At 43.4% G+C, this 27769-nt stretch overlaps 1 protein-coding gene across 2 annotated transcripts in view; it reads left to right on the top strand.

Annotated features, from left to right (window-relative positions):
• Positions 1 to 27769, top strand: part of CACNA1D (calcium voltage-gated channel subunit alpha1 D) — a 419514-nt gene that overhangs the window by 291997 nt on the left and 99748 nt on the right. For both annotated transcript variants that reach the window (XM_045024186.1, XM_045024187.1), the window contains exons 19-28: positions 1727 to 1871; positions 3950 to 4079; positions 9159 to 9218; positions 15208 to 15314; positions 16856 to 16943; positions 17543 to 17650; positions 17838 to 17890; positions 18279 to 18425; positions 21275 to 21476; positions 23723 to 23881. In XM_045024186.1, the coding sequence (XP_044880121.1) occupies positions 1727 to 1871; positions 3950 to 4079; positions 9159 to 9218; positions 15208 to 15314; positions 16856 to 16943; positions 17543 to 17650; positions 17838 to 17890; positions 18279 to 18425; positions 21275 to 21476; positions 23723 to 23881 (1199 nt within the window). The remainder of the gene's footprint in view (positions 1 to 1726; positions 1872 to 3949; positions 4080 to 9158; positions 9219 to 15207; positions 15315 to 16855; positions 16944 to 17542; positions 17651 to 17837; positions 17891 to 18278; positions 18426 to 21274; positions 21477 to 23722; positions 23882 to 27769) is intronic.

Genomic DNA, 27769 nt, shown 5'->3' with positions numbered 1-27769 from the left:
AAGACTATAAACATGTTTAAGTCAGTACAGTGAAATAGAAATGTAGGGTCACATTTCCCATTACCTTGTCTTGATTCAGTTCCTTTAAAGTCAGTGGAGTTAGATCCTCTGATGCCAGCAGTTATATTGGCCTGTAGAATGCAGTGCTATTGCTTTTTCTGCAGCCCATTTAGATAGTACACATAAAGTAAGATCATTAAAATAGTCAGTCTGATGGCTACTCTAATAATACGTCTCTGTATTTGGGGCAGAATCTGGAACTTCATTGAAATGGATAGATGGCAAGGAATGTTTCAGAGAGAATGCTATTCAGGCCCTGTCATCTTAGGCACTTCTGATGGTTTCCTGCTAACACACATTTCAGTCAAAAATCAGGTTGCTTCTGTCTCACCAGCTGTAGAGCTGTTACATACTCTTACTACCTCCCACCCGCTCTGTGAACACTTGATCTAGACACATTGGCAAGTGAGGACAGACGCAGGGATGTTAAGTGACAGGCTGCAGTTTTATTAAACTTAACACAGGAGAGGGACACTATCCACCTTGTTACCCATACTCCCACCTACCAGGCATTTTAAGTGGTTCCAGTGCAGGGGTTGGAGGGCTCCTATCATATAACCCACAGTTTGGGATAGATTCTCCTCAGCCTAGCCTAGGACTCAGCCTGCTCTTCTGAATCATTTCACACATCCCAGGAAGGGGACAGATGGTATTAAAATGGGGGGAACCTTGACCTATGAAGGCAACAAGGTATCCTCCTATCCCATGAGTGCAAGGTCTATCAGCAAAATCCTCGGTCTTATACTTCTGGGAACCATCCTTTTTAGCCTTTTCACCAAGGCTAATGGTCCACTAGTTGCAACTAACAAACATCCCTACTAAGTACTACCACTAATGACTGAATTCTATTCCTATTAAATCTAACTGTGCTTCGAGGATGATGTGAGGAAGGTGACAAGACCTACCAGGTCTCTGCCAGTTTGGCCCCAATGGGAAAAAATATTCCTTCCTGACCCCCAAAACAGGCACTTGGTCAGACCTGAAGCATCTGCAAACACAGTCCCAAAACTACATCTACAGGAAGTGGAGATTGGGCTGCTGAAATAGAGCTCCACATACCCCAGGGTAGGGTTTAAATTAATGAAAGGAGAGAATGACGGACCAATCAGCTCCTTACCTCCCCCTGCTGACCAATGTGTGGATAGCGGTTCTGGAGAGGGGAGGGGTCACTTTCAGCATGTGCTGTCCTTTCCCTTTCTAATGGGGCTGTCCCAATCACTGCCCATCTGGTTTTGCACCCACTGTGGCAGGTGAGTGGCATTAACATCCACCATTGTGCAGAGTCCATTTACTTGGACTTTATATACAGGAAAGTGAGAGGTTATGGGATGGGTGGAGGAAAAGCCACCAATCATTGCAAAAATGAACCTAAAGCCACTACAGCTCTCCATCTGAGATGTGGTAAGGACTTTGACTCACTGCACTGCCTTTCAATAGAAATTAGGCACTAAATGACCATGAAAAGCTCTATAAAGAGTCCCTTTGGTGTGTAAATTGATTAATGAAAGATATGTCCCTGACACCTATGGGAATGTTCATGTATTAATTAACAGATTTTTAATACCATCTGTTGAATATATATTTTAATACAAGCAATAATTGTATATTGTTATGAACAAAAATTTAATCTTTTTTATTTTGTAGTAAAAAAGTGTTTAATTTAAAGTAGGTGAAGATGAGGAAGATGAGGAAGATGAACCAGAGGTACCAGTTGGCCCACGTCCCCGAAGAATATCTGAATTAAATATGAAGGAGAAGATTACACCGATTCCTGAAGGGAGCGCCTTCTTCATTTTCAGCAGCACCAACCCGTAAATATCACCCTTATAAATACCACTTCTGTGCCTTGGGGCTTCATCACTGAAGAGCTAATTCTGCCCTCATTGAAGTCCAAGGCAGAACTCCCATTGACTTAAATGGGAGCAAGATTGGACCTTATATAATTCATTAAATAAATGAATTTGGTCCTCACTGGTATGGTGGTATTTTCCAAAATTCAGCATTGAAGAAAACAATGAAAGCAAAGACAAATAAAAAAAATAAAAATAAAAACAATAAAACCTGGATGCTTAGGGAATTGTGATTGGGATATAGAGCCTTTCATCTCTAGATATGATTCCAGACTTGGGCAGTAGTGAAGAAAGCTGTTTTGTTAGCCGATGGAAACTATGACTATCTAGTGGTTGTTCGATTGTGCATATGAAATGAGTAGAGTCCATGTCATAAAACCATCAACACAATTAGCAATCTCATCGGTAGTCTCAGCATACAGGTTAAAGAATGACTTGGCTTGGGAACAGAGTTACCATCTCACCACTAGAGGTCCTTCCAGGTCAAGTTTGAGGAACATTTGTGGAACAGTGTTTGTGTGTGGCAGTTTATTCAACTGCTAACCTTCTTGTATCGATTCAGTTAATAAACGACTTCAGTCTCCAGACCTGTCAAGCAGCACTTTTCACAAAAAGACAAAAATCACTAAAAAATAAAGTTATTGAAACTAAATAGTTTAAAACTTACACACATTCAACTTAAATTTAATAATAAATAGAGCTCTTCAGACATTAAGACCAGATTTGCAATGATGCTGAACACCCACAGATCCTGTTGACGTCAATACCCCAAAGTCATTATTTTACTATCCTCACACACACCAAAAATCATCTTGACTGGGGGGGGGGACTTTTGCTTGCAAAGGGACTGTAGGATTAGTTTGTGGCTTTTCTTTCTCTAAGTAAAGTAGGTAGCTTCTATTGTCATGGAAGGTAATTAGCAGTACCAGAATATACAGAAATCCTCTATTTACTAACAGGAGACTAGATTACTTAAAAACCCACTAACTTCTCATGGGAAGCTTTCAAAACGATTTCATTCTGCTGATTCTGCTTTCCCACTGATGTAAATATGGAGTAACTCTAATGAAGTGTTCAGCTGGAATGAGACCCGAATTGGGTCCTATGACTAATCTTGTGTAAAGCTGAAATCAGCATTACGTGGTGGCTTCCTAGTAGCAAGTACAATCTTGAAACAGCTGGTAGCCTCATTAGGAAATTCTGATTTGAATAGAGCCCTGAAGTATCTAAATGAGACACTGAGCCCAGTCCAACTCCTACAACGTCAATTTAGGAATACTTGCATTGGCTTTAATGAGAGTTGGCTCAGACTCATTGAGCCTAAAATTAAGCCTTTCTCATTGAGCCTGAATTTAAGGCTTCACTCCTGCATAGGAATATCTGTTAGCATGGACCCCTTTGCATGTGCACAGTGGGGCCCAATACTGGGGTTTTAAAAGAAATGTAGAGGAGTTAGGCATCAAAATCCCATTGAAAATCAGTGGGAACTGGGAACCTAACTCCCTTAGGCCTGGTCTACATGGGGGGGGGGTCGATCTAAGGTACGCAACTTCAGCTACGTGAATAGCGTAGCTGAAGTCAAAGTACCTTAGCTCGAATTACTTATCCGTCTTCACGGCGCGGGATCGACGTCCGCGGCTCCCCCGTCGACTCCGCTACCGCCACTCGCTCCGGTGGAGTTCCGGAGTCGACGGGAGCGTGTTCGGGGTTCGATATATCGCGTCTAGATGAGACGCGATATATCGAACTCCGAGAAATCGATTGCTACCCGCCGATCCGGCGGGTAGTGAAGATGTACCCTTAGACTCCTTTGACAATCCTAGCCTCAAAGTCTATGGGCCAGATTCTGAAATCCTTTACCAAAGTTTAAATCAGAGCAGTTGCTCTGGATTTACCTTGGTATATCTGAAAGCCAAATCTAGCCCTGCCTTTAGAATTGTTACCATAATCTTAGCAGAGAAGTTTAGAATACTTGCTCTTTGTGAGCTCTGCCTGCTATAAATTATTTACACATGCATATTTTTCTGTCTCTTTTTCAGAATTCGAGTGGGATGCCACAGGCTGATCAACCACCACATCTTTACAAACCTCATCCTTGTCTTCATCATGCTCAGCAGTGTTTCCCTAGCGGCAGAAGACCCAATTCGCAGTCACTCTTTTCGAAATAACGTAAGCAAAAATACGTAGATGAGTCTACATAACAAATTTTTAACTTATTATGCCTTCCTCCTGACTAATAAGTAATCGTTATGTTTGGAATATGCTTATTTTTATAGTGTAGACCTACATGATAGCACAGTTTAACTAGTCTATATATATTTGATTTTTTTTTTTGCTCGCTACACATAGTAAAATGTTAAGTATTTTACAGTTTTACAAAGAATACAATACTATTTATACTACGTGTACTAATTAGCATGGATCCCTTTAAAAAGTAATGCATGGAACAGAGAGAGCATATTTTAATCCTAAATGAATTTTACTTTTTATCTGTGTTGATGTTATGGGTCTGATCTGAGTATTGGTGGCAGGATCAGGCCACATGTAAATAAAAAAAAATCAAATCAACAATTTAATTTAAAAAATTTGACATGAAAAGCAGAATGTTTTAATTCATTTTAAAAAAGTGTTGTTATTTGAATCTGATTTTGAATATATTTTCAGCTTATAAATGTACATTATACACCCTGACAACGAAAGAAAAAGGTACTAGGTAGAAATGTATCTGTTTTTGGAGAGCCACGTGTTACATACATTGGTATGCAATTCATCTATGAATAGAAATCTCTTTTCTCCTGTTCTCCCACTTCTTTCATCTATGCAAGAGTTATCTTATGATGAATCCACAGACATACGGACAGCCCTATCATTTCTGTGTATGAAGATATTCATACATTAACAAAGTAATACTGTTCAGCAGTTGCAGTCTGATTTTTAATGGTCAACTTGAGAAATTCTTTCTTTCTTTCTTTCTTTCTTTCAAATTCAGAAATATAAAACTTCTGCTGTATTCATCTTAAATGTCTGAAATAACCACTACAAAGTGGTTAGGCTAGATGTGATTTATACATATATTTTTCTACTTAAATAATTTTAAAACAGTAATCACAGAGTAAACAAAAAAAATCACTATAATTCTAGGCACCCTTAAGGCTCCCATGTATAAATGGTTGGGTGAGCTACAATCCAACAAAAGTGTAGCTCATTTGTTAAGTAAATAACCATGTTACCTAAAAATGACTCCCTATAGCTGAAACAACACTGTAGCCATCTTGAGTACTCTGTACTCTTGAGTTCTACAGGAGCTTTGCCTGGCACTTATATACCATGGTGATGGGTGACCTTCTACAAACTGAGTTAGGTACAAGGAATGTATACTCAGGCCCAATATCATATCTCCTAACATTTCAGCACTGCTGCATATCCAGTATTAGTGGTGACATAAAGAAGAAGCCCCTCAGCTTCCTATCAACTTTATAAAAGTATGAAATTGTTGTTATGAAGAAGAAATGTAAAGAAGCAACCCTATAAGGAATTTTGTATAGGGAATTTTGGGTTGCTATGACTGAACTTGTATCACCAGGCCCCCTCTTTCTCTTGCATGTAGTCTGACGTACAGAGGCTACTCTGTGGTTGCAATAGTCTCCTCAGACCCTGCAGAAGGAAGATGGGGCAGGATCAGAGTGGGATTGAATAGAGGCCCTGTCCGCATCTACACTGCAAATAAAGACTTGCAGCAGAGAGTCTCACAGCCCTGGTCAACTGACTGGGGCTTATGGGGTCTATGCTATGGGGCTAAAAATAGCAGTGTAAATATTCAGTTTCGGGTGAGAGCCTGGGCTCTGAAACCCGGAGGGGGGTGGAGTTGCTGTGTGGCCCACAGAACTTAGCGCTTAACATTAGAAAGAAAAAAATGTTTAAAAAAACCTTAACTTTGCTTAGAGGTAAAATGAGGTCAGAACACGCATACTTGTATTCCCTCATAAAATATTCAGTGGAGATATGTGCTTTTCCTATCTATACAATCTGGTTAAGTATATTCGTATAAATAACAGATAAGGAAGAGACAGCAAGTCGCAAATCCTTGAGTGCCACCCACAGTATGAGACTTACTCTGGGAACAGTTTGAAGGGCTGAATACTGTCTTTTGCAGCTAGAAGAGTGCTGACAGGCTGTAAAGGATTATCCCTGTGCAGGGACACACAGGCAGAATGCCTGAGGGAAGTGGAGGTGGGGACAGGTGTGCTCCTTGCCCTTGTGGCAGATATGTGCAGTGTGTTGCGCCCATACTCCTGCCTCTGGATTCTACATTGACCTAATGCATGCAACCATGTTTCCCACCAGTGGCTGGCCCCAGTGAGTAAAAGAACCTTCTAATTAACGACAGCAACTGGTGCTGTTCTGTTAGCTCACGTGGTAGGGACTTGTGGTTTGAAAGCTGAAGGTCCAGAAAGTGCTGAGAAGTTTGATCCTTGCTGCTGGAGATGATAGCTCTACAACTAGGGCCCAGCTCATTCTAAATGGCTCTCAAGCTGGGTCTTGAATTACAGCAGGCCTCAGATCTGTTCAGCGCAAGCTTTGTTAATGGGGCTTCATGCACAGGATCACATCTCCTTTTAGAGGCTGACCCATGTGACTATGGAAGCCTTCTGCTCAAAGTTGAAGGAGTTACTTGGAAAAGAGGAGACTAAGGGGTGGGGGTGGAGGGGATATGATAGAGGTATATAAAATCATGAATGGTGTGGAGTAAGTGAATAAGGAAAAGTTATATACTTGTTCCCATAATATAAGAACTAGGTGCCACCAAATGAAATTAATGGGCAGCAGGTTTAAAACAAATAAAAGGAAGTTCTTTACACAGCGCACAGTCAACCTGTGGAAATCCTTGCCTGAGGAGGTTGTGAAGGCCAGGACTAAAACAGGGTTTAAAAGAGAACTAGATAAATTCATGGAGGTTAAGTCGATTAATGGCTGTTAGCCAGGATGGGTAAGGAATGGTGTCTCTAGCCTCTGTTTGTTAGAGGGTGGAGATGGATGGCAGAGAGAGATCACTTGATCATTGCCTGTTAGGTTCACTCCCTCTGGGGCACTTGGCATTGGCCACTGTTGGCAGACAGGATACTGGGCTGGATGGACCTTTGGTCTGACCCAGTATGGCCATTCTTATGTTCTTAACTCAATTAGTAGAGTCCTGTGCTTTTGGTGTGAATGTCCTGGGTTTGAGTCCCAGTGACAACCATGCTGTCTGTACCTATGCTATCATAGCCCATTATATTAATAAGAATGCAGGAAGAGGGGCAGCCTGAGTTGGCTATATCTCTGACCCAGCAGGCCATACTTTCTCTGTGTGCTAGCTGACCGGCAAAAAATGTGCTACCCCCGGTGTTTTGCCTAGCTCCAGCACAGATATACTGAGGGGGAAAAGTGGCACTTGGTGACCTCTTCCTTCCATTGCTAACGTTCAGAAGGCAAAATCTGAAAACAAAATAAAACACTGTTGTTATGCTGTAGTGTAATGGTTTGCAATACTTCCTTCGATATTTTAGAATAGGTCTGTTGCCAGTCTTTGTTGAAGGGCTTTACTATTTATATTTTTTCAGCTATTGCAGGAACCAGAAGCATCTGAGCTTTGGCTGAAAATGAAAAGTAGATTTCCCTTGGTCTAATCTAATATGGGCACCCTTTTCCCTGTTGTCCATTATTGAATTTTTCCTGCCATTTCCTTAGCTGCTGATCACTGGCACCATCTTTCTGACCAGAAGAACAAATCGGTAGTTTAGTTTTCCTTTCAAGGGAACTACACATGTTGGATTGCATGTTACTTGCCTTGGGTAGGTGCTAAAGATAAGTGCACTGTTTTCCTTACAGGGGTGAAATCCTCACTGTCTTGAAATCTATGGCAAAGCTCCCATTGACGTCAGTGGAGTGAGGATTTCACCCAAGGTCATTCTGAAAACTCTGCACATCACCTTTGACTCTACTGTTATTTTTATTTAATTTTCCATAAATTACTCACAGTTGTATACTCCAAAATACAAGAGAAAAAGTAAATGCATTAGTAGATTTTAGGTAATTTACTTATTCATTAATTTTGCTATGTGATCCTGTAGCCAGCACATACCGCCTACCACAGCAACAAAATACACATAGCAATATTTAGACTGATTTAGTAAATCTGACAAAGTATACGACAGTCTAATTTTTCAATGCAATACTGTGATGGGAAAAGTACATTATTAATAAGATTTTGTTTGAGTAAGAGCCTGTAAAGTATATTAGAATCAGAAGAAAGAACATCTGAAAGCTGATAGGTAGGGCCCTACCAAATTCACAGTCCATTTTGGTCAATTTCACAGTCATAGGATTTTAAAAATCATACATTTCATAAAATATCAGGGTTGGAGAGGACCTAAGGAGATCATCTAGTCCAACCCCCTGCTCAAAGCAGGACCAATCCCTAGACAGATTTTTGCCCCAGATCCCTAAGTGGCCCCCTCAAGGATTAAACTCATAACCCTGGGTTTAGCAGGCCAATGCTCAAACCACTGAGCTATCCCTCCCCCAGATATTTCAATTTGATATTCCAAGGTGTTGTAACTATAGGTGTCCTGACCCAAAAGGATGTTGTGGGGAACGGTTGCAAGGTTATTGTAGGGGAGTCTCAATATTGCTACCCTTACTTCTGCGCTGCTGGTGACAGGGTGCTGCCTTCAGAGCTGGGCACTTGACCAGCAGCCACCGCTCTCCGGCCATCTAGCTCTGAAAGCAGCACAGAAGTAAAGGTGGCAATACCATGACCCCCCTACAGTAACTTTGCAACCCCTTATAGCCCCCTTTTGGGTCAGGACATCCTGTTTGAGAAATGCTGGTTTCCCATGTGACATCTGTGTACTATATACATAAAAGACCAGATTTCACGGGGGAGATCAGATTTCAGGGTCCGTGACGCATTTTTCATGGCTGTGAATTTGGTAGGGCCCTAGGAGAAAGGTCTGAATGAAAGAAAATATTACATATTTGGTCCCATCATTTTATGATAGAAGAAATCTCACTTTGAACTTAGTGGCTTCTAATGATCTTTAAATTAAACAAAAAATTGTTACACAGCAGCTAAAAGTTTAAATTACTTTGCCTACATTTCCCAACTAAATTCTTAAATTAAAGTAGGTATTTTTGTGCATGTGATCTAAATTGTAAATATTTATTTATAGATGGATTTCTTACTGTGGCACATATTATACCTTGCAGATACTTGGTTACTTTGACTATGCTTTCACAGCCATCTTTACTGTTGAAATCCTGTTAAAGGTAATGAATTGTTAATTGATCCTTGTTAGCTCAACAGCAGCTTTAGCAATAATGTTTGTAACTTTTTGTTTACCTTCCAGATCCTAGGGTATGCAGATTATGTCTTCACTAGTATGTTTACATTTGAGATCATTTTGAAGGTAACAGGTTTATAAAGAAGTTTGTTTAAAAGGATTTTCCTTGTGTGTCACCTGCCAAGAAAAGGCACTTGAAGTGTTCTCCACCTTTTCCCTAAACGATCAAAGCTAAACTCTTTCAAACCAAAGGATTTTTTAATTTGACAATATCTTATAGTTTTGATTGGTTATCTTTGACCTTTGGGTGCATGTAGAAGCTACTTTTTATCATCACATCAATTTAATAATTCATTTTTTACCCTTTTTTACACTTACAGTTTGTCAGAAAAGGGAAAAATAATTCACTGCGCATGAGCTTTCCTCCTCCTTGTTCTGGCATTTCCAAAAAGATCATAAATCTTTTAAAGAGGGAGCATGGATTTTCTCATTTCTCTTGCTGAACTATATTCATAGAGCTAAAATAGTAGACAACTATTTTCTTGCAACAGGACTTGCAAGATATCTTGCGTTTATTTATAGTCTAAGATACTTTGCATTTTATCTTATCTTGGGCATACATTCAAATACTCAGAAAGGCATAAATATGCTTGCTTAAATGTATTACCTATGCATGAGTTCAGAATTGGTATTTGAATGTACAGTTTGTGTACTGATTATTAAGACCATACATCAGGGCTACTCAACTTTTAGATCTTTGAAGATTACTCCGGCAAAGCAGCAGTAAAACTAGGGTTTATGTTTACCTGGTGCTGTCTGGGTGACAAATGGAGAATGAATCATGAAGAATAATTAGAAATGTATAAAACACTTCTTTAGAGCTATATACATTTTATAGCCATCATAAGAAGCTTGAAAGTGTCATGCAATGAACAACAGCCATAAGTCACTTGTTGACTAGCCCTGACATATACCAGTGAATTTCTGCTACAGTAAGAATCTGTACATAAACTTTGCATTTCCAGCTGAGGATTAAGCATAACAAAAACTCTTCTACCAGCTTTGTTCATATTGGTTTGTTCTTTTCACAGTGCATTTTGATTAATACCAGATAATGCAATATTTGGGCTGTTTACAAGATAAGATGTATTTTATATAGTAAACTATTTTTATGTAAATGTTCACCTACTCCTGCTTATGAAATCCCATGATTTCTTATATTCAGTAGTGAGGAGCCTGCTAACAAAATAGTAAATTAGTTATTAGTTGTAAAGAGCTCTGAAGATGTAGAACGCTAGAATAAGAATAAGTATTCTTATTATTTTTTATTTCATAGTTTCATAGAGTTTAAGGCCAGAAGGGACCATTAGATCATCAAGTTGACCTCCTGTGTAACACAGGCCATTAAATTTCACCCAGATACTCCAATACTGAGTCCAATAACTTGGGTTAGCATTTCAGTCCCTAGGGGATGAAACTGCTATGAGCCCCAGACAAAGAACAGGAGAGACCAAGGGGTCACCAGTGTACTGCAATGGCAGGGAACTGATCAGGTGAGACATGCCCAGATGATCCCAGCAGATGATCCAAGCTCCATACTGCCAAGGAAGGTGACAACCTCCTATGGTCCTTGCCATTGTTAAATCAAAGCAATGCTGAGAAATGAGCAGAGAGAATTATACACTTGACAAAACAGTAAAGTTGCAAAACCTCTGAACTCGAGGAACCCACTTACCTCATTAAAAGTGATTCCATCCTTTCCGAGGCAGATAGGAGTTAGTAGAATGTCTGTATCCTTTGAGCAGGGCCGGCTTCAGACCCCAGCGCGCCAAGCGCGCGCTTGGGGCGGCATTTTGCCATCAGGGTGGCAGGCGGCTCCGGCGGACCTCCCGCAGTCATGCCTGCGGGAGGTCCACCGGAGCCGCGGGACCAGCGGACCTCCTGCAGGCATGACTGCAGAGGGTGCGCTGGTCCCGCGGCTCCGGCGGACCTCCCGCAGGCATGACTGCAGAGGGTTCGCTGGTCCCGCGGCTCGGGTGGACCTCCCGCAGGCATGACTGCAGAGGGTTCGCTGGTCCTGCGGATGCTCCACCGGAGCCGTGGGACCAGCGCGCCCTCCACAGGCACGTCTGCAAGAGGTCCCCCAGAGCCACGGGACCGGCGACTGGCAGCGCGCCCCCTGCCAAATTCCTAGAGCCGCCCCTGCCTTTGAGCAGCAGACTGTATCAACCCCTGTTCCCACACCTTCAGTTCTGGTTGCATTTCTCCAAGAAAAGAGAGGAATTAGTATGGTCCAAGGGGATATAACTAGGTGTAAAGGAATACATTAAAAAAGGAAAATTCATACTAATGATCATAAATATCTTCTTGACATTGAGATCTATTAGACTGTGGAAGAATCACTCAAGAAAAATGGTGGAAGCCCCATTGCTGGGAACTCTGAAAGGAGACTCAACAAAACACTAGAATAGATGCTATAGACGACATTTGTACTTGTCCTTCAGTCCATCACCCACAGACCTAGTAGGTTTCTATTCCCCCCCCCCTCTCCATCATCTAAAAATCTGTTCCTGGCACTAGTGAAACTGGTCACTCCTAAATCCAAGAAACTGAAGTAGATTAGTGAGGGTCTTTTTGACTGTGGAGCTCTGTTTAGGGCATTTGTTAGTCAGTGGAGTTATCCGAAGGATGACTTTGGCACCCAGGTAGTGTCTACTGGCTCTACAAGATTTTTTGTGGACTGCTGGGAGCTAAATGGAGGCCTGTCCTCTGTATTCTCTGACAGCAACTTATATCCCCTGACTGGGAAACCTCCTTTTGTGTTCCTGGTCACCTTTAAACTGCTGTTCAATTCTATTAAGTTCTGCACTTGATCCTGCACAGATGCAATGGTCACAAGAAGCTAGCACATGTTAAGCAACTGCCAAGTATGTAGCTTACCTCTCCCCTATCTGACAGGCTAAAACAAAAATAATTCAGTTGTTCAGCAACTATGTGGATCTATGTGCAGCTTAGGCAGCACTGTTAAAGTGTCAGGAAGGGGTCTCTCATTGATGTGCCCTCCATGACTCAGATGCACCCCTCAAGGATTTGCTCAGTCAAAAATGCAGATACTCCTGATTCTGTATTCTCCAGCAGGTTGTGTCTTGCAGTGTAATCCAAGTGTATTTGTAGAGGAAAATGAACTGAACTTTAAAAGATGGTAATACGTAATCAGAATGTGGCATGTACATTTGCAATGCCTTGCTGTACTAACATGTCTCAAACTTTGGCTATGCTTGCTTATGATTAGAGCTCTCCATACTGTCCATGCTGGGTTTTGCACTGTGCTTTCTGCAATGCCAAGTCCTGTTGCTAAACACACACAACAAGAGTTAATTCAAGGTTAAACATGTAGTAAACATTATGGTACAATAATGCACATCTAATTTAAATTCCAGACCAAAAAAAAAAAGGTGAAACTGGAGTTAATGTAACTTAAGGGTAAACTATATTACAAAAATGTTATAATTATCCCCAAAACAAGCATTAAAACAACAAAATTCAGAGTTAAGGTTAAAACATAAAGAAATCCATAGTAAGATACAGCAATACACAAATAAGGCACACATGCAGCCTTAACTCTGCCCTCTAGTGACACCACTGGGGGAGGGGCAGAATTAAAAACTCTTTAAAATGTAAATATAATGGTTTTTGTCAAAGACTTTAAAAGGGACTTATAGTTATGAAAGCAGAGGGCAGCCATATAAAAATGGGGAGACTTAGATCTGTCTTTTTATACAACTGTATCTTTCACTGTGGGAGTGTCCCACGTTACACTAACTATGAAGGTGCTCACACCTTATGGTGATGGGGATGGAATGAATAGACAGACAGACATATGGATAGGTAGAGGATGTGCTCTATATGATCATGTGAGAACACAGTTGTGATTATTATGTAGACTTTATTGTCTCCATACATCTCACTTCAATAAGCCTTGGGCTTGTATTAAGTCTAGGTTTTTGTTCTTCTACCTTTGGGGATATTTAGCAGGTGAGCAACATTTGGATCACAGAGAGGGAAAGATTAACAGGAAGGTGAGACCAGAAGGACATATAAAAGCTATGGATCCAGCAGCCCTTTTCAGGCGTGTAATGCCCGCTGAAGCTAACGAGAGCTCTTGTGCGAAAGGGCTGCAAGAGTCAAGCCCATAAACAGCGATCTGTGTTGTAGGACACATATTCTTATAACTTGTGGAATCTCTTTTTAAGGTGTTCACTGATGGAGCTGATCACCAACCTGGGACAAACAGCCACTCCCAGTTCAGTTTATAGCCCTCAGGGCTCTGTTTAGTCTCCAACACAAAACAAAAAGGAAATATAGGACAATAACAAAATTAATAGTCTTGTTCTTGGATGAGACTATGGGGCATCTGGCCTCTCTGGTAACTGAAGGGTCTGGACCTTCCCAGCCTAGGAATTGGGTCTGTGTGGCCTTCCTACAGCCTTCTGCTGCAGCCACAGGAGAATGTGGGCTTCTCTCCCCCTCTTGGAGCCGGGGCCCTCATTTATAACCTCCAGCTGAGAATCAGACCCAATTATTGGGTGGTGTTCAGCAGGGTCTGCTGGTTCCCAGGACCATGCCTGATGGGCTTTCCTCCAGATCAGAGCCAGCTCTGTTCCCTGGCCTCTTGGTCCTTAAGGGTATGTCTACATAGCCAGTGACAGCCTGCGGAAGTGAGCCTCCAAGCTAGAGTCAAGACTCATGCTACAGTGCCAAAAATAGCTGTGCAGACAGCACTTGGGCGGGAGTTCAGGGGCTATCCCCATCCCAAGGCTTCAGAGCCCAAGCTCCAGTCCCAACTGCAATGTTTATACTGCTATTTTTAACATGAGCCCCGTGAACCCAAGTCTATCAACCTGGGCTCAGAGGCTTGTGTGCTGTGTAGACATACTCTAAAGGGCCAGACCACCATGTTATAGGTTGGCAGCTTTTTCTTTCTAGCTAATGAATGGGAATTACTGGCCCAGTACTGTGAGATAATATCAAGCACTTCCTGAGAGGTACTGAGTGCCCTCAATTCTCCTTGAAATCAATGGTAGTTGAGGGTGCTCAGCAATTCCCAATAGGTATTTAGAGCCTTAGAAGATTAGATCCTGTAGTCACATAGCAGATGAATTGGGTCTATCTGACTACCAGGTATTTTGACAGTACCCACAGGTTTTGTTCAGATTAGGTGTGGTACAATCTACACCCATGAAAATCCATACATAAAAAGAAAATTCTATTTGAAATGCCTGTTTTATGTCTATAATTGGTTTAATAGGTTTCCATCTATCCATTTTTGAACCTTAATTAAGTTAGAGATATTTGTAATAGACTTGAGTGTATTGTACCACCTGAGGACATCTCTGTGCTGCCCAAATGCTGCCTGCACCCAAGGCCAGGGCAGTCTCTAGCATAATATGGAACAGGGGCTGCTCTAATTAACTGCAGCCTCTCGATAGCTACCTGTGAGCTACTTCACAGACGGGAAGGGCTGTCACCCTCAGCACTACAACCACTCCCTCGTCTATCTCCTGATACACCCCTTTGTGAGCCAGCACATCCCCTACAGTGGGGGCAGCGAGGGAGGACGGCCTAAGGCCGCATATAACGGTCCTACACAGCTTCTGCATGAGATTTTTCTCCCAGGCTTTTGCAGCCCCTTTACAGTGCTATGGTAAAGGCCTAATCAGATCAGCTTTTGTGCACACACAGAAGTGTAACATTTTGATATCAGGGACAATTAACACATCTGATTCTGTTGCTTAAGTGCAGATTGTTTAATTCGGAGGAATATATATTCAGACGGTTTTTGTATATTAATTATTGTAACAGATAAAATATTTGATTGTACATTTGCACCCTCAACAGGTGTCTTGTAAACAGCCTAAATTTCGGTTTAAATGAAGAAAAACAGAAGAGTAAATGTGTAACTATTCTATTTTTAGATGACAGCTTTTGGAGCATTCCTTCACAAAGGGTCTTTCTGCAGGAATTACTTCAATTTGCTGGACTTGCTAGTTGTGGGTGTTTCTCTGGTGTCGTTTGGGATTCAGTAAGTATTACAGTTAATGGCTTTTATTTTTTCCTTGGGGGTTTTAAAGTAAAAGTGGCCCTTTGTAAGGGATTAGATTCTGCCACCTTTATTCATACCTTGGGTCTGGGTGCACAGGATTAGCATTCAGTTACTCCCCCTCCACCCCCAGAGCAATAACATGTGGCATAGAAAATGTTATAATTCTAGTATAGGCCAGCAGTAAATTACTACTTCCCTACCCTCACACCAGAGCAGGATAAGCTGAGGGCATTGTGCCTCAGAGGGGTAACTCCTTGGTATGTTGCAGCGTATGCATAAGGCTATGATTTTTTTCAGAGAAAATGTTAATACATTTCATGGCAGAGATGCAGGAAAAGAAGTGTGCGTCATGCAGGGTGGGGTGCTGTTGGAGAGGGAGCCCACCCCACGCTCACTCTGCAGCAGTAGCTCCTGTCCTGTGGGGCTAGGACCAGCTCCCTGTTCCAGGCATTGCAACCACACCCATGTGGTCACAGCACCATTCGGATTTGGCATATCTGCCCCTCTGTTTCCATCTGTGGAGGGGCAGATACACCAAACCTGAGTGGTGCTGTGACCATATGGGCCAGGTTGCAACCTGGAGGGGAAAGGCACCGTCACTGGCCACTGCAGGGATCGCCGACTTTATTCAAATTCACAATTACTGAGAATACCGTGATCTCCGTGACAAAATAGTAGCCTTGTGCCATTTAGGACTATAATTGGTGGTGAAGAGGGATTTTTTACTCCTTGTGATCAGGCAGGCCACAACCATCTAAGAATAGGCTCCAGCTCCCACTACTTTGTCGAAGGCTCAGTTCTGCTGCACTTGAAATCAACAGTGAAATTCCCATTGACTTAGAAATGAACAAGAGTAGGGCGTCATTAAATTGTTCCTCAATTTTTATTCTACTACTCTACCTATCACTGGTTGCTCTAGTATCTTATTAATTATGTTATTCAACGAGGCAGGTGGTACCACCCCATATGAAACTCCAGTCCATGCTACTTAGCACTGAGCAAAATGCTCTGTATTATATCTCTCTGACAAATGAAGGGCCCAGTCATACGAGATGCTGAGCATCTTTTGTGTGGTACTGAAAATTTCCAGCTCTGCTTGATTGGAGCTGATGGTGCTCATCATCTTGCAGCAGGCTCTCAGCATCTCACAGGGTAGAACCCTTAGTTTGTCAGAAATACCGCACAATGCTTTGGCCAGTATCTTTCCCCAGTGACAAAACATACCTGATCTACAGTGTATGACCAGCCCATGTACTTCTAATTCCTAAGTTGTTCCTGAAGCCAAGACATTCACATGGTATGTTTGAGAAATTAAATCAGTGTTTAACAGTAAGAAGCTGAGATGTATTTCAAAATGCTAATTTACAAAATATTTATTTACTCTGAGGAGCAAATAAGAATTTTTCCTTCTAGAAGGGAACTGCATGAACATAGATAATTTTAGTAAGAGAATAAGTCAATTGAAAAATAATAAACTTAGGAAATAACAGGCTAATGCTTGCTTTTTTCCCTCCCACTAGATCGAGTGCTATCTCAGTTGTGAAGATTCTGAGAGTTTTAAGAGTCTTGAGGCCTCTAAGGGCAATAAACAGAGCAAAAGGACTTAAGGTTTTTATTTGTATTTTTTTCCAAGTTATATTTCTATTGTCCTGATATGCTGCAGTCCTACTGCAGGCAAAACCCCCACTGAAGCCAAAGGATATACCTGGATAAGGACACAGGACTGGGCCCTAAATCAGTTTTTAATTCTTAAATATGCTAGTCCAAATCCTGCTCTAAGTCACAGCAGTTTAAATCTGGAGCATCAGCAGCATCACTGAAGGCAGATTTTGGCACATAGTGCGTGCAACAAGCCAAATATCATTGCAATTTATTCATTGTAATTCCACTGTGTATATGTACTGCCTATCACTTTAAGATCTGAAGTGGCCTACTTTCAAGAGACTACTGATACATTCAGAAAATCATGCTAATTTCTGGTAGCAGCATTACATTAATTCTATGAACATTAAATGAGTATTTTCTAACTGATTAATTTATAAAGTGAATATATAAATATATTTTTATAAATATATAAGAATATATAATTTTTCTTATAAATCTAAGAAAATTTGTGTTGCTAATGCAGTGTACATTTTTCTACAATAATGCCAAGTAACAAAATTAAATTGGACTAAAATCCTTTTCTTTTTTCCTTTTATTCACAGCATGTTGTTCAGTGTGTCTTTGTTGCTATTAGAACTATTGGTAATATCATGATTGTCACAACACTGCTCCAGTTCATGTTCGCCTGTATTGGTGTACAGCTTTTTAAGGTAAATAAATGAATTCCTTCAAAACACATTCAGGCCTGATCCTGCACCAAGGCCTTCCAACTGACTTCAGTAGGGTTCTGTGTTGGAACTGGGTTGTACCTGTGCTGAGCCAGTCACAGGATCAGGTTCTAAGTTTAGTTAATTTTTATGCCCTACATTCCATCTACATCTTTTGTTTTATAAATAGGGAAAATTTTATCGGTGCACTGATGAAGCAAAACAGAATCCTGAGGATTGCCGGTGAGAACCCTTTCACTTTATAAATCAGATATACACTATTTTGAATTATAACAATAATAATATGTTGATTTGTAAGGCATTCATACCCTGAAGCCTCTGAGCACCTTAACAAAATTATAAATAAAACCAAACTCCAGCACATCAAACACAGGTAGGGAGGTTCCAAACCATTTAGTTTTTTATAAGTCGAAACCAACACCTTAAAATCCGCGCAGAAACTAGCAGGCAGCCGATGCACATCACAGCACATAAAGTCAGGAGCAGACAGCACCAATTAACTGATTGAAATGAGCATATATCTCAGGGAAGGGATGGCATCATTCTGTGACTAATTGAATGCTTCCCAAGTGTTATACAATCAGTTTCTGTTTCTTTTCTTCTTCCACAGGGGAATATTCATTGTTTATAAAGATGGAGATGTTGACAACCCAATGGTCAGAGAAAGGGTTTGGCAAAACAGTGATTTCAACTTTGACAATGTTCTGTCTGCTATGATGGCCCTTTTTACTGTGTCTACCTTTGAAGGCTGGCCTGCGTAAGTGAGCATTCAGTATTTCCATAATATCATTAACAGGTGTTGCATTTCTCAAAACAGTTGAATAAAATTTCCCTGACACTTCCTGAATAGTAAACAATCACCTGCACTTTTTAGAGTCTTGAGATTATGGGCCTGATCCTGGGACATGTGCGGTCCCTTTACTTACACTAATGTCAAGGGGAATTGTGGCACTTGGCACCTTGAAAGATCAGATCCTATTCAAGTATACAAAGCCTCATTGTCACTAATGAAGGGGGAATTCAGGCCTATAAACATTCTAAATAGTCTAAGGCTGTCAGGCAATAAAAAAAATTAATCACAATTAATCTGCAATTAAAACATTTAATCACAATTAATCGCACTAATAGAATAACATTTTTAAATATTTTTGGATGTTGTCTATATTTTCAAATATATTGATTTCAGTTTCAACACAAAATACAAAGTGTACAGTGCTCACTTTATATTAATTTGTGATTAGAAATATTTGCACTGAAAAAAACAAAAGAAATAGTGTTTTTCAGTTCCCCTAATACAAGTTCTGTAGTGCAGTCTCTTTATCATGAAAGTTGAACTTACAAATGTAGAATTATGTACCAAAAAAACTGCATTCAAAAATAAAACACAATGTAAAATTTTAGAGCCTCCAAGTCCATTCAGTCCTACTTCTTGTTCAGCCAATCGCTCAGACGAACAAGTTTGTTTATGTTTGCAGGAGATAATGCTGCCCGCTTTTGTTTACAATATCACCTGAAAGTGAGAACAGGTGTTTGCATAGCACTATTGTAGCTGACATCGCAAGATATTTATATTCATATGGCCCTTCATGCTTTGGCCACCATTCCAGAGGGCATGCTGATGATGAGTTCTGCTCGATAAAGATCCAAAGCAGCATGGGACACATGTTCATTTTCGTCATCTGAGTCAGATGCCAGCAGCAGAAGGTTGATTTTCTTTTTTGGTGGTTTGGGTTCTGTGGTTTCCGTATTGGAGTGTTGCTCTTTTAAGATTTCTGAAAGCATGGTCAACACCTCATCCCTCTCAGATTTTGGAAGACACTTCAGATTCTTAAACCTTGGGTTGAGTGCTGTAGCTATCTTTAGAAATCTCACATTGGTACCTTCTTTGCATTTTGTCAGATCTACAGTGAAAGTGTTTTTAAAACAAACATGTGTTGGGTCATCATCCAAGACTACTATAACATGCTGTAAACAACATGCTGGGTAATCATTCGAGACTGCTATAACATGAAATATGTGGCAGAATGCGGGTAAAACAGAGCCAGAGACGTACAGTTCTCCCCTAAGAAGTTCAGTCACAAATTTAATTTATGCATTATTTTTTTAACAAGCATCATCGACACAAAAGCATGTCCTCTGGAATGGTGGCCGAAGCATGAAGGAGCATAATGAATGTTTAGCATATCTAGCACGTAAATACCTTGCAATGCTGGCTACAAAAGTTCCATGCAAATGCCTGTTCTCACTTACAGGCAACATTGTAAATAAGAAGCGGGCAGCATTATCTCCAGTAAATGTAAACAAACTTGTTTCTCTTAGCGATTAGCTGAACAAGAAGTAGGACTCAGTGGACTTGGAGGCTCTAAAGTTTTATATTGTTTTGTTTTTGAGTGAAGTTATGTAACAAAAAAATCTACATCTGTAAATTGCACTTTCATGATAAAGGGATTGCACTACATTACTTCTATGAGGTGAATTGAAAAATACTATTTCTTTTATCATTTTTACAGTGCAAATATTTGTAATAAAAATAATAATATAAAGTGAGCACTGTACACTTTGTATTCTGTGTTGTAACTGAAATAAATATATTTGAAAATGTAGGAACACATCCAAAAATATGTAATAAATTTCAATTGGTGTTTAACAGTGTGACTAAAACTGCGATTAATCATGATTAATTTTTTAATCACAATTAATTTTTGAGTTAATCACGTGAGTTAACTGTGATTAACCAGCAGCCCTAAAATAATCTAGTCTTTATACAGTTCTTATTGCACTTCTTTTCTCCCTGCCTCCATCTTTTGCATTTAGGCATGCGGTCGATGCATGAGGTCCATGAAGTTTCTGTATTTCTTAATCTACCTGCTTCTGAAATAGACCAGGTTTGCCATTTATAAGTCAAAGAAGCAGAAATAATGAGGGAGGGTCTTAACTATGCAATGTGTTTGGGTTATTCCTTAGATTGTGTATCCAGGTAATTCTTCCAGGCAGTATTCACTATCTTTCTAGTCTGTGTGGACAATGGCTACATATTCAAGGACAGGCTTTCCATTCTGGTCTTTGATTTTGTGACATCAATGTGGCAAGCACAACTCAGTGTCTCAGTCAAAGTGGCTGTCCACACATTTGTAATGCACATTAAGTCATTTTGGTCAACATTCAAGCTTCCTTTTGCAGCCTAAATCTACTTCATTTTAAAGCTGGGGTGCAAATTGGATATCAGTGTGAGGCTGCCCAAAAATTTGATCTTCAGAGCACCAAGTGACTCCTGACTAGAATATTTGTTTGGGGTTTTTTTGGGTAGTTGTTCCTGTTAAAATTAGAGGAATCTTATAATATTTAGGTTCTGATCTTACAGCCAAATGTCTCTTTAGTTACACTTCAACTAATCTTCTGAGATCTTTAGTCCTGCCCCTTTAAATAGTTAAACCATTGTTAGCACATAAAGGTTTTGGCCTTTGGGAGAAACTTTTGCTAGTAAACTTCAAATAAAGTAGAATAAATTTCTAGTTACTATCCACTGACTCTAAGTGAAAATATAATCTACAGGTTTTGTCATTTTAACAACAGTTAAAACATAATTTTTTCTTTTTTCTTTTTCAGGCTGCTATACAAAGCCATAGACTCAAATGCAGAGAATATAGGCCCTGTATACAACTACAGAGTGGAGATTTCCATCTTCTTCATCATCTACATCATCATCATTGCCTTCTTTATGATGAACATATTTGTTGGTTTTGTCATTGTTACATTCCAAGAACAGGGAGAACAAGAGTATAAGAACTGTGAGCTGGACAAAAATCAGGTTAAACTAAAAAATGCTTTTTTTTTCATTTCTAAAATTATTCCTTTTGTATTCATACATTGCACAACACCAGCATCCATTCTGCTATGGTTTCAGAAGAGGGCACTAGACATCTGCCTTACTTACACAGTACAAATAAAGGCTTTTATTAAAAACTGGTTCTAAAAGTTGGAGTAAAAGGTCATCAGATTATTCTCTTTCTTGGGCTTAACTGTTTGACTAGAGCAGGGGTAGGCAACCTATGCCACGTGTGCCAAAGGCGGCACGCAAGCTGATTTTCAGTGGCACTCACACTGCCCAGGTCCTGGCCATGGGTCTTGGGGGCTCTGCATTTTAATTTAATTTTAAATGAAGCTTCTTAAACATTTTAAAAACCTTATTTACTTTACGTACAACAATAGTTTAGTTATATATTATAGACTTATAGAAAGAGACCTTCTAAAAACATTAAAATGTATTACTGGCATGCGAAACCTTAAATTAGAGTGAATAAATGAAGACTTGGCATACCACTTTGGAAAGGTTGCTGACCCCTGGACTAGAGAATGCTGTACAAGAGTAATTTTTGTACAGTAGTACTGGTCTTTGAAGTACTAATATTCCATTGTAACATCTATTTTAGCAAGAACATACCTGGTACAGTGGGTAGCATTACTGATGTATTATGCTCTATGAATTAGGTATATTAAGCACTCCTCAAACAGTTAAAAATCTGGTCAGTTTTAAGGCCTGGTCTGCAATAAGGCTATGGTTACACTTGCCGATGTAGAGGCTTGGGAGTTAAGCCAGCCCTCAGAGACAGCAGCAGGGAAAGTGCTGCCATGTGTTTACACTGTCAGCTGCAAGTGCAGTGGTGTAGCCACATTAGCAGCTCTTGCAATACCACAGAGAGCAGAGCATTGTGGTAGCTATCCCAATGTGCAAGTGGCTGCAATGTGCTTTTCAAATGGGGGGGGGGGTTGGAGTGTGACAGGGAGTGTGTTGTGTGTATGTAGGGGGAGAGATGGTGTGTTTTGGGGAGCAAAGAGTGTGTCAGCATGCTGTCTTGTAAGTTCAGACAGCGGAAGGGGGAAACCCTGACATCAGCCCTCACCCCACCCTGTGTGTGTGTGTGTGTCTCTCTCTCTCTCTCTCACACACACACACACACACACACACACACACACACACACACACACAGCATTCCACGGTAATGGTTTGTTTTATGGCCCGGAGCAGCTAAGCATGCCACTGTGAGAAACGGAGCTTTGAAAGGGGATATCTGCATACTTGCAGCCGAGTTCAAAACAATGACCAGAGTGGCCACTTGACTTCAAGAGATTATGGGATGTTTCTGGAGGCCAATCACAGTGCAGTAATGCAACACGTCATCCACACTGACACCCCGGCGCTCCAGCTGGGGTGCAGCAAGCTCTATGCTTCTCATGGAGATGGATTACCAGGAGCGCTCCAGCTGCAGAGTCCAGGCAGTCTAAGTGCCTTGCCAGTGTGGACACCTCAGGAGTTAGGGCGCCCAGGGCTGATTTAATGTGCTCTAACTTGCAAGTGTAACCAGGCCCTTAGATTTCAGACCCCATTGTAGCTGCACTCAGGACCGGCTCTAGGCACCAGCAAACCAAGCACGTGCTTGGGGCAGCACAATTTCAGGGGCGGTTTACACCTGTGCACCATGAATTTACTAGTGCAACTTTACCCTGGTTTCAAAACTGCACTGTTGCTAATTATACTGTAGGTTTGACATTGGTGCAACTGCATGGGTGGCTGAGAACCCAGTGTAGACAAGGCCTAGATTATAACCAGAATAATCATATTTATTAGTATTAATTAAGATTAAATAGGAAAATTTCATTAGTATTAATTAATGTTTGTTTAGCGCTCTGAAGATGCAAATCACTAAATAAATGCTGAATATTTTAGGATTTTCCTTTGCATTATTTTATGTTTTTTCTTATACAACTGAGCAAAGTGGTGTATATTACTAACCCCAAATTTAAAGAAGCAACAGGGCCTGCTAAACTGCCAGATTAATGTGCTTACTAGTAAACATGCCATAAAAAATATATACACTGCCTGTTTCTTAGGCTTCTATGTATTTTATAACTGTTTGCACTCACAGGAAGTCATATTCAGTTGCTAAATACAATGCATGGATTTATAGCAGAAGTAATCATACATGAAGTGCAAGATTTTCATAACTCCTCATTTTGAAGCCTAAACTGAAACTTTTGGTGTTTCTGCTTTTATAGCGTCAGTGTGTGGAATATGCCTTGAAGGCACGCCCTCTGCGGAGATACATTCCAAAAAATCCTTACCAATACAAATTCTGGTATATGGTGAACTCCACTGGATTTGAGTACATCATGTTTGTCCTCATCATGCTGAACACACTTTGCTTGGCCATGCAGGTAGGAACAAAACAAGCTGCCAATTTACTGTATGAAGCCATTGATAATATGATGTTGCTTAATAGGACTTAAAAGGACACTGTCAACCTGTCATTTTTTTAAATAAAGTGACACATTTTTAAAAATTCCATGTCAAGATAAAGCAGTCAAATCCTGTATCCTCTCCCAGGCAAAACAAGCATTTAACACAGGGACCGCAGTATTGGACCCCGGGATCCACATGTTGAGAAGATATGTTGCAGTAGGGCATGGTGGTAATATATCTTCCTGTAGGTACTTTTCATGCCTGCAGTAATCTTACCATTTAGATGGTGAATATCTGATCTGCACTTGAGAGTGCCCTGCTGAAACTCAAATCCTCTGTGTGGTAACTTGTGCTCATTTAGGGCGTTAGGTGTGCTAATTTGCACCTCAGCGTAATTTCACTTAGGGTACATTTGTTCATTCCCAAGATTGTCCGTGCAGAAGATTATCTAGAAAGAACAAAGAAGCCTGTTTATATGGACACGTTTCCCTCAGCCAGCTAAACACATTATCATGTTCTTCTTCGAGTGATTGCTCCAATGCATTCCAGTTAGGTGTGCGCGCCGCGCGTGCACGGCTTCTCCGGAACTTTTTTCCCTAGCAACCCCGGCGGGCCGGCTGGGCGCCCCCTAGAGTGGCGCCGCTATGGCGCTAAATATATACCCCAGCCGGCCCGTCCGCTCCTCAGTTCCTTCTTACCGCCCGTGACGGCAGTTGGAACTGTGGAGTGCTTGATAGCTCTTCACGTCCCTAGCTTTCTCTAGTTCATTGTTGTACATAGTTAGCATAGTTAGTTATAGTTGTTAAGTTAGCATAGTTAGTGTTAGTTAGATAGGCTAAAAAAGGGGGGGTTCCCCCTTTTTTGCCTTAGCCGGTGCGGGCTCATGCCCAAAGCGCCGGGCTTTAAGCCCTGCACGGGGTGCCAGAAACCGATGCCCGTAGGGGACCCGCACGACGCGTGTCTCCGCTGCTTAGGCGAAGGGCACCGAACTGACAAGTGCCAGATCTGTTTGAAATTCAAGCCGCGGACCCGCAAGGATCGAGATAGCCGCTTAAAACAGATCCTCATGGAGGAGTCCCTCCAACCACCGGCACCGCCCGCGCCGCCTCCGCGGCCTCTTCCCGTGCAGGACACACCGCCGGCACCGACTGCGGCACCGCCGGCGAAGAAAGCGGCTGCGAAGACTCGGCACCGCTCGCTCTCGCCCGCCAGGAAACAAAGACTGGCGAAGGCTTTGGCTCAGGCGCGCGTGCAGGACTCCGCCAAGGCGACTCCGCAGCCTGCAGCCCCTGTGGTGCCTCTGCACAAACAGTGCATTGCACCTGTGACTCCGGCGCCGCAAGGGCCGTCGAGTCCGGCGCCGCCTCGCTCCCCGGTGCCGTCCGTGGTCGAGCCTCGGCGGCCGTCGACGCCGGAGACGTTCGCCTCTGCGCGAGAGCTGATACAGCTCATAGAGGCTCCAGGCCTCCGGCCCCCGGCACCGCCGGCGCGGGCTGTCGTCTCCAGAGGAAAACCGGCGGCAATGGTCCGGCCACCCTCCATGGAATCAAGGCGTGGACGTCGGTCACGGTCCCGGTCTCGCTCCCGCACCGTCGACAGCTTGCCGTCCCGCCGATCGCGCTCCCGGCACCGCACCCCATCGCGGCACCGGTCGCAGTCTCCTCGTCGGTCAAGGTCCCGGTACCGCTCCGTTTCGCGGTACCGGTCGCACTCCCGACGTCGCACCAGATCGAGGTCGCCACCAGCTAGGCACCGCCGGTCTCAGTCCCGGCACCGTTCCCGGCACCGAGACTCCCGCGGACGCTCCAGGCGTCGCAGTTCGCACTCTCGGTCGAGCTCCCGACACCGGTCGAGCTCCCGGTACCGCGGTGACCATGGTCGGTCTCGGCATCGGAGATCTTACTCCCGGTCGAGCTCCCGGCACCGGACCAGCCCCCGGCACCGGCGCAGCTCCCGGCACCGGTCGAGCTCCCGGCACCGGTCGAGCTCCTGGCACCGTGAAGATCGTCGAGCGAGGTCGCCTTCCCAGCGCCGAGGGGAAGAGCATCCCCCGGCGGTGTGCCCTGGACCCTCTTTGGCACCTCCCTGGCCTTCCCGCCCTGAGTCGGTCGCCTCCGGCGCAGAAGCCTATGGGCTCCCGCCTCCAACGCCACCAGCCCAGCCTAGCGGGGCCCAGCAGTGGGGTTTTTGGGTCCCATGGGCACAATATAAGTCGGACGCGATGCCTGCTCCGCCGAGGCCTCCAGGGGCCCACCGCAGAGTCCCAGAGGCGTCGATATCTCGACCACCGCCATCCCCACCGCCAGCCGTTCCGGTGGTGCCAGAGTGCCCCTCCGAACCCCCAGCCCACCACGCAGTGGACCCCTCTTCGGCTGAGGTCGTTCAGGAGTTATCCTCCTCATCCTCTCCCGATGAGGCAGTGGCCGGCGCGGCATCAAGGGAGCCGCCCCCCGTTGATGCGAAGGCGCATCAAGACTTACTCCGCCGTGTGGCAACGGCTATGGACCTCCCTATAGAGGAGGTAAAAGAGGACGAGGACCCCATCACAAACGTGGTGGGGTCAGACGTGCCACTCCGGGTTGCATTACCTTTTGTGCGCACGGTCCAACGGAACGCCACCACCATTTGGCAAACGCCCGCTTCCGTGCCTCCCACAGCCAGGGGAGTGGAAAGGAAGTACTCAGTCCCTCCCTCGGGCTATGAGTACTTGTACGTGCATCCAACTCCGGACTCCCTGGTGGTACAGTCCGTTAACGATAGGGAGCGTAACGGCCAGCCGGCCGCTGCCCCAAAGGCGAAAGAGGCACGACGGATGGACCTTCTCGGCCGAAAGGTCTATTCTGCAGGGGGCCTGCAGATGAGGATCGGTAACCAACAGGTCCTCCTGGCCAGATACGTGTTCGACATACTCACGTCCCTGGCCAAGTTCACTGACCTCCTGCCGTCAACATCCCGCCAGGACTTCACCACAATGTTGGAGGAAGGGAGGCGGTCCTCTCGCTCCTCCATTACAGCCGGCCTCGACGCGGCGGACTCAGGGGCACGGACCGTAGCAACAGGGGTCACGATGCGGCGCATCGCCTGGCTCCAATCTTCCACCCTGCCTCCAGAAGTCCAGTTTACTCTCCAGGATTTGCCCTTTGACACCAAGGGGTTGTTCTCGGAGAAGACGGATTCGCGGATCCAGTCGCTCAAGGACGGCCGGGTGGCGATCCGGACACTCGGGATGCATACGCCGGTTACGCAGCGTAGACCTTTCCGCCCGCAGCCCTCCCGCTATCAGTCGCGGTACCGACCCTACCCGGCTCGGCGACCGGCCCAAAATCGCCGTCGCCCGTCGGGCAACCGCCGAAACCGGGGCCAGGCCGCTTCCAAAGCCCCACAGGCGGCGAAGCAACCCTTTTGATGGGACGCACGAGGGCTGCACATCACTCTCCCCTACGGATCCTCCTCGTTTATTTCACAACCGCCTCTCCCGTTTTTTCTTGGAGTGGTCCCGAGTAACGTCGGACAGCTGGGTGCTCAGCACGGTCCACTCGGGATACCGTCTTCAGTTTATTTCGCCCCCTCCTTCCCACCCACCTTCCCTGTCCCTCTTCAGGGACCCCTCTCACGAGCAAGTCCTCCTACAAGAGGTCCAGACTCTGTTGAGCGTGGGTGCCATAGAGGAGGTGCCTCCCTCCAGGCGGGGCAGGGGTTTTTACTCCAGGTATTTCCTCATCCCCAAGGCAAAAGGCGGGCTACGTCCTATCCTGGACCTTCGCGGGCTGAACAGATACCTACTCAAGCCCAAGTTCCGCATGGTCACCTTGGGGACCATCATTCCCTCCCTGGATCCGGGAGACTGGTTTGCGGCCCTCGAC

The sequence above is a fragment of the Mauremys mutica genome, chromosome 7 (genome assembly GCF_020497125.1).
Source record: "Mauremys mutica isolate MM-2020 ecotype Southern chromosome 7, ASM2049712v1, whole genome shotgun sequence".
Classification (NCBI taxonomy): domain Eukaryota; kingdom Metazoa; phylum Chordata; order Testudines; family Geoemydidae; genus Mauremys; species Mauremys mutica.
The sequence above is the reverse complement of the archived record's forward strand: the minus strand, read 5'-3'. Positions and strand labels throughout refer to the sequence as shown.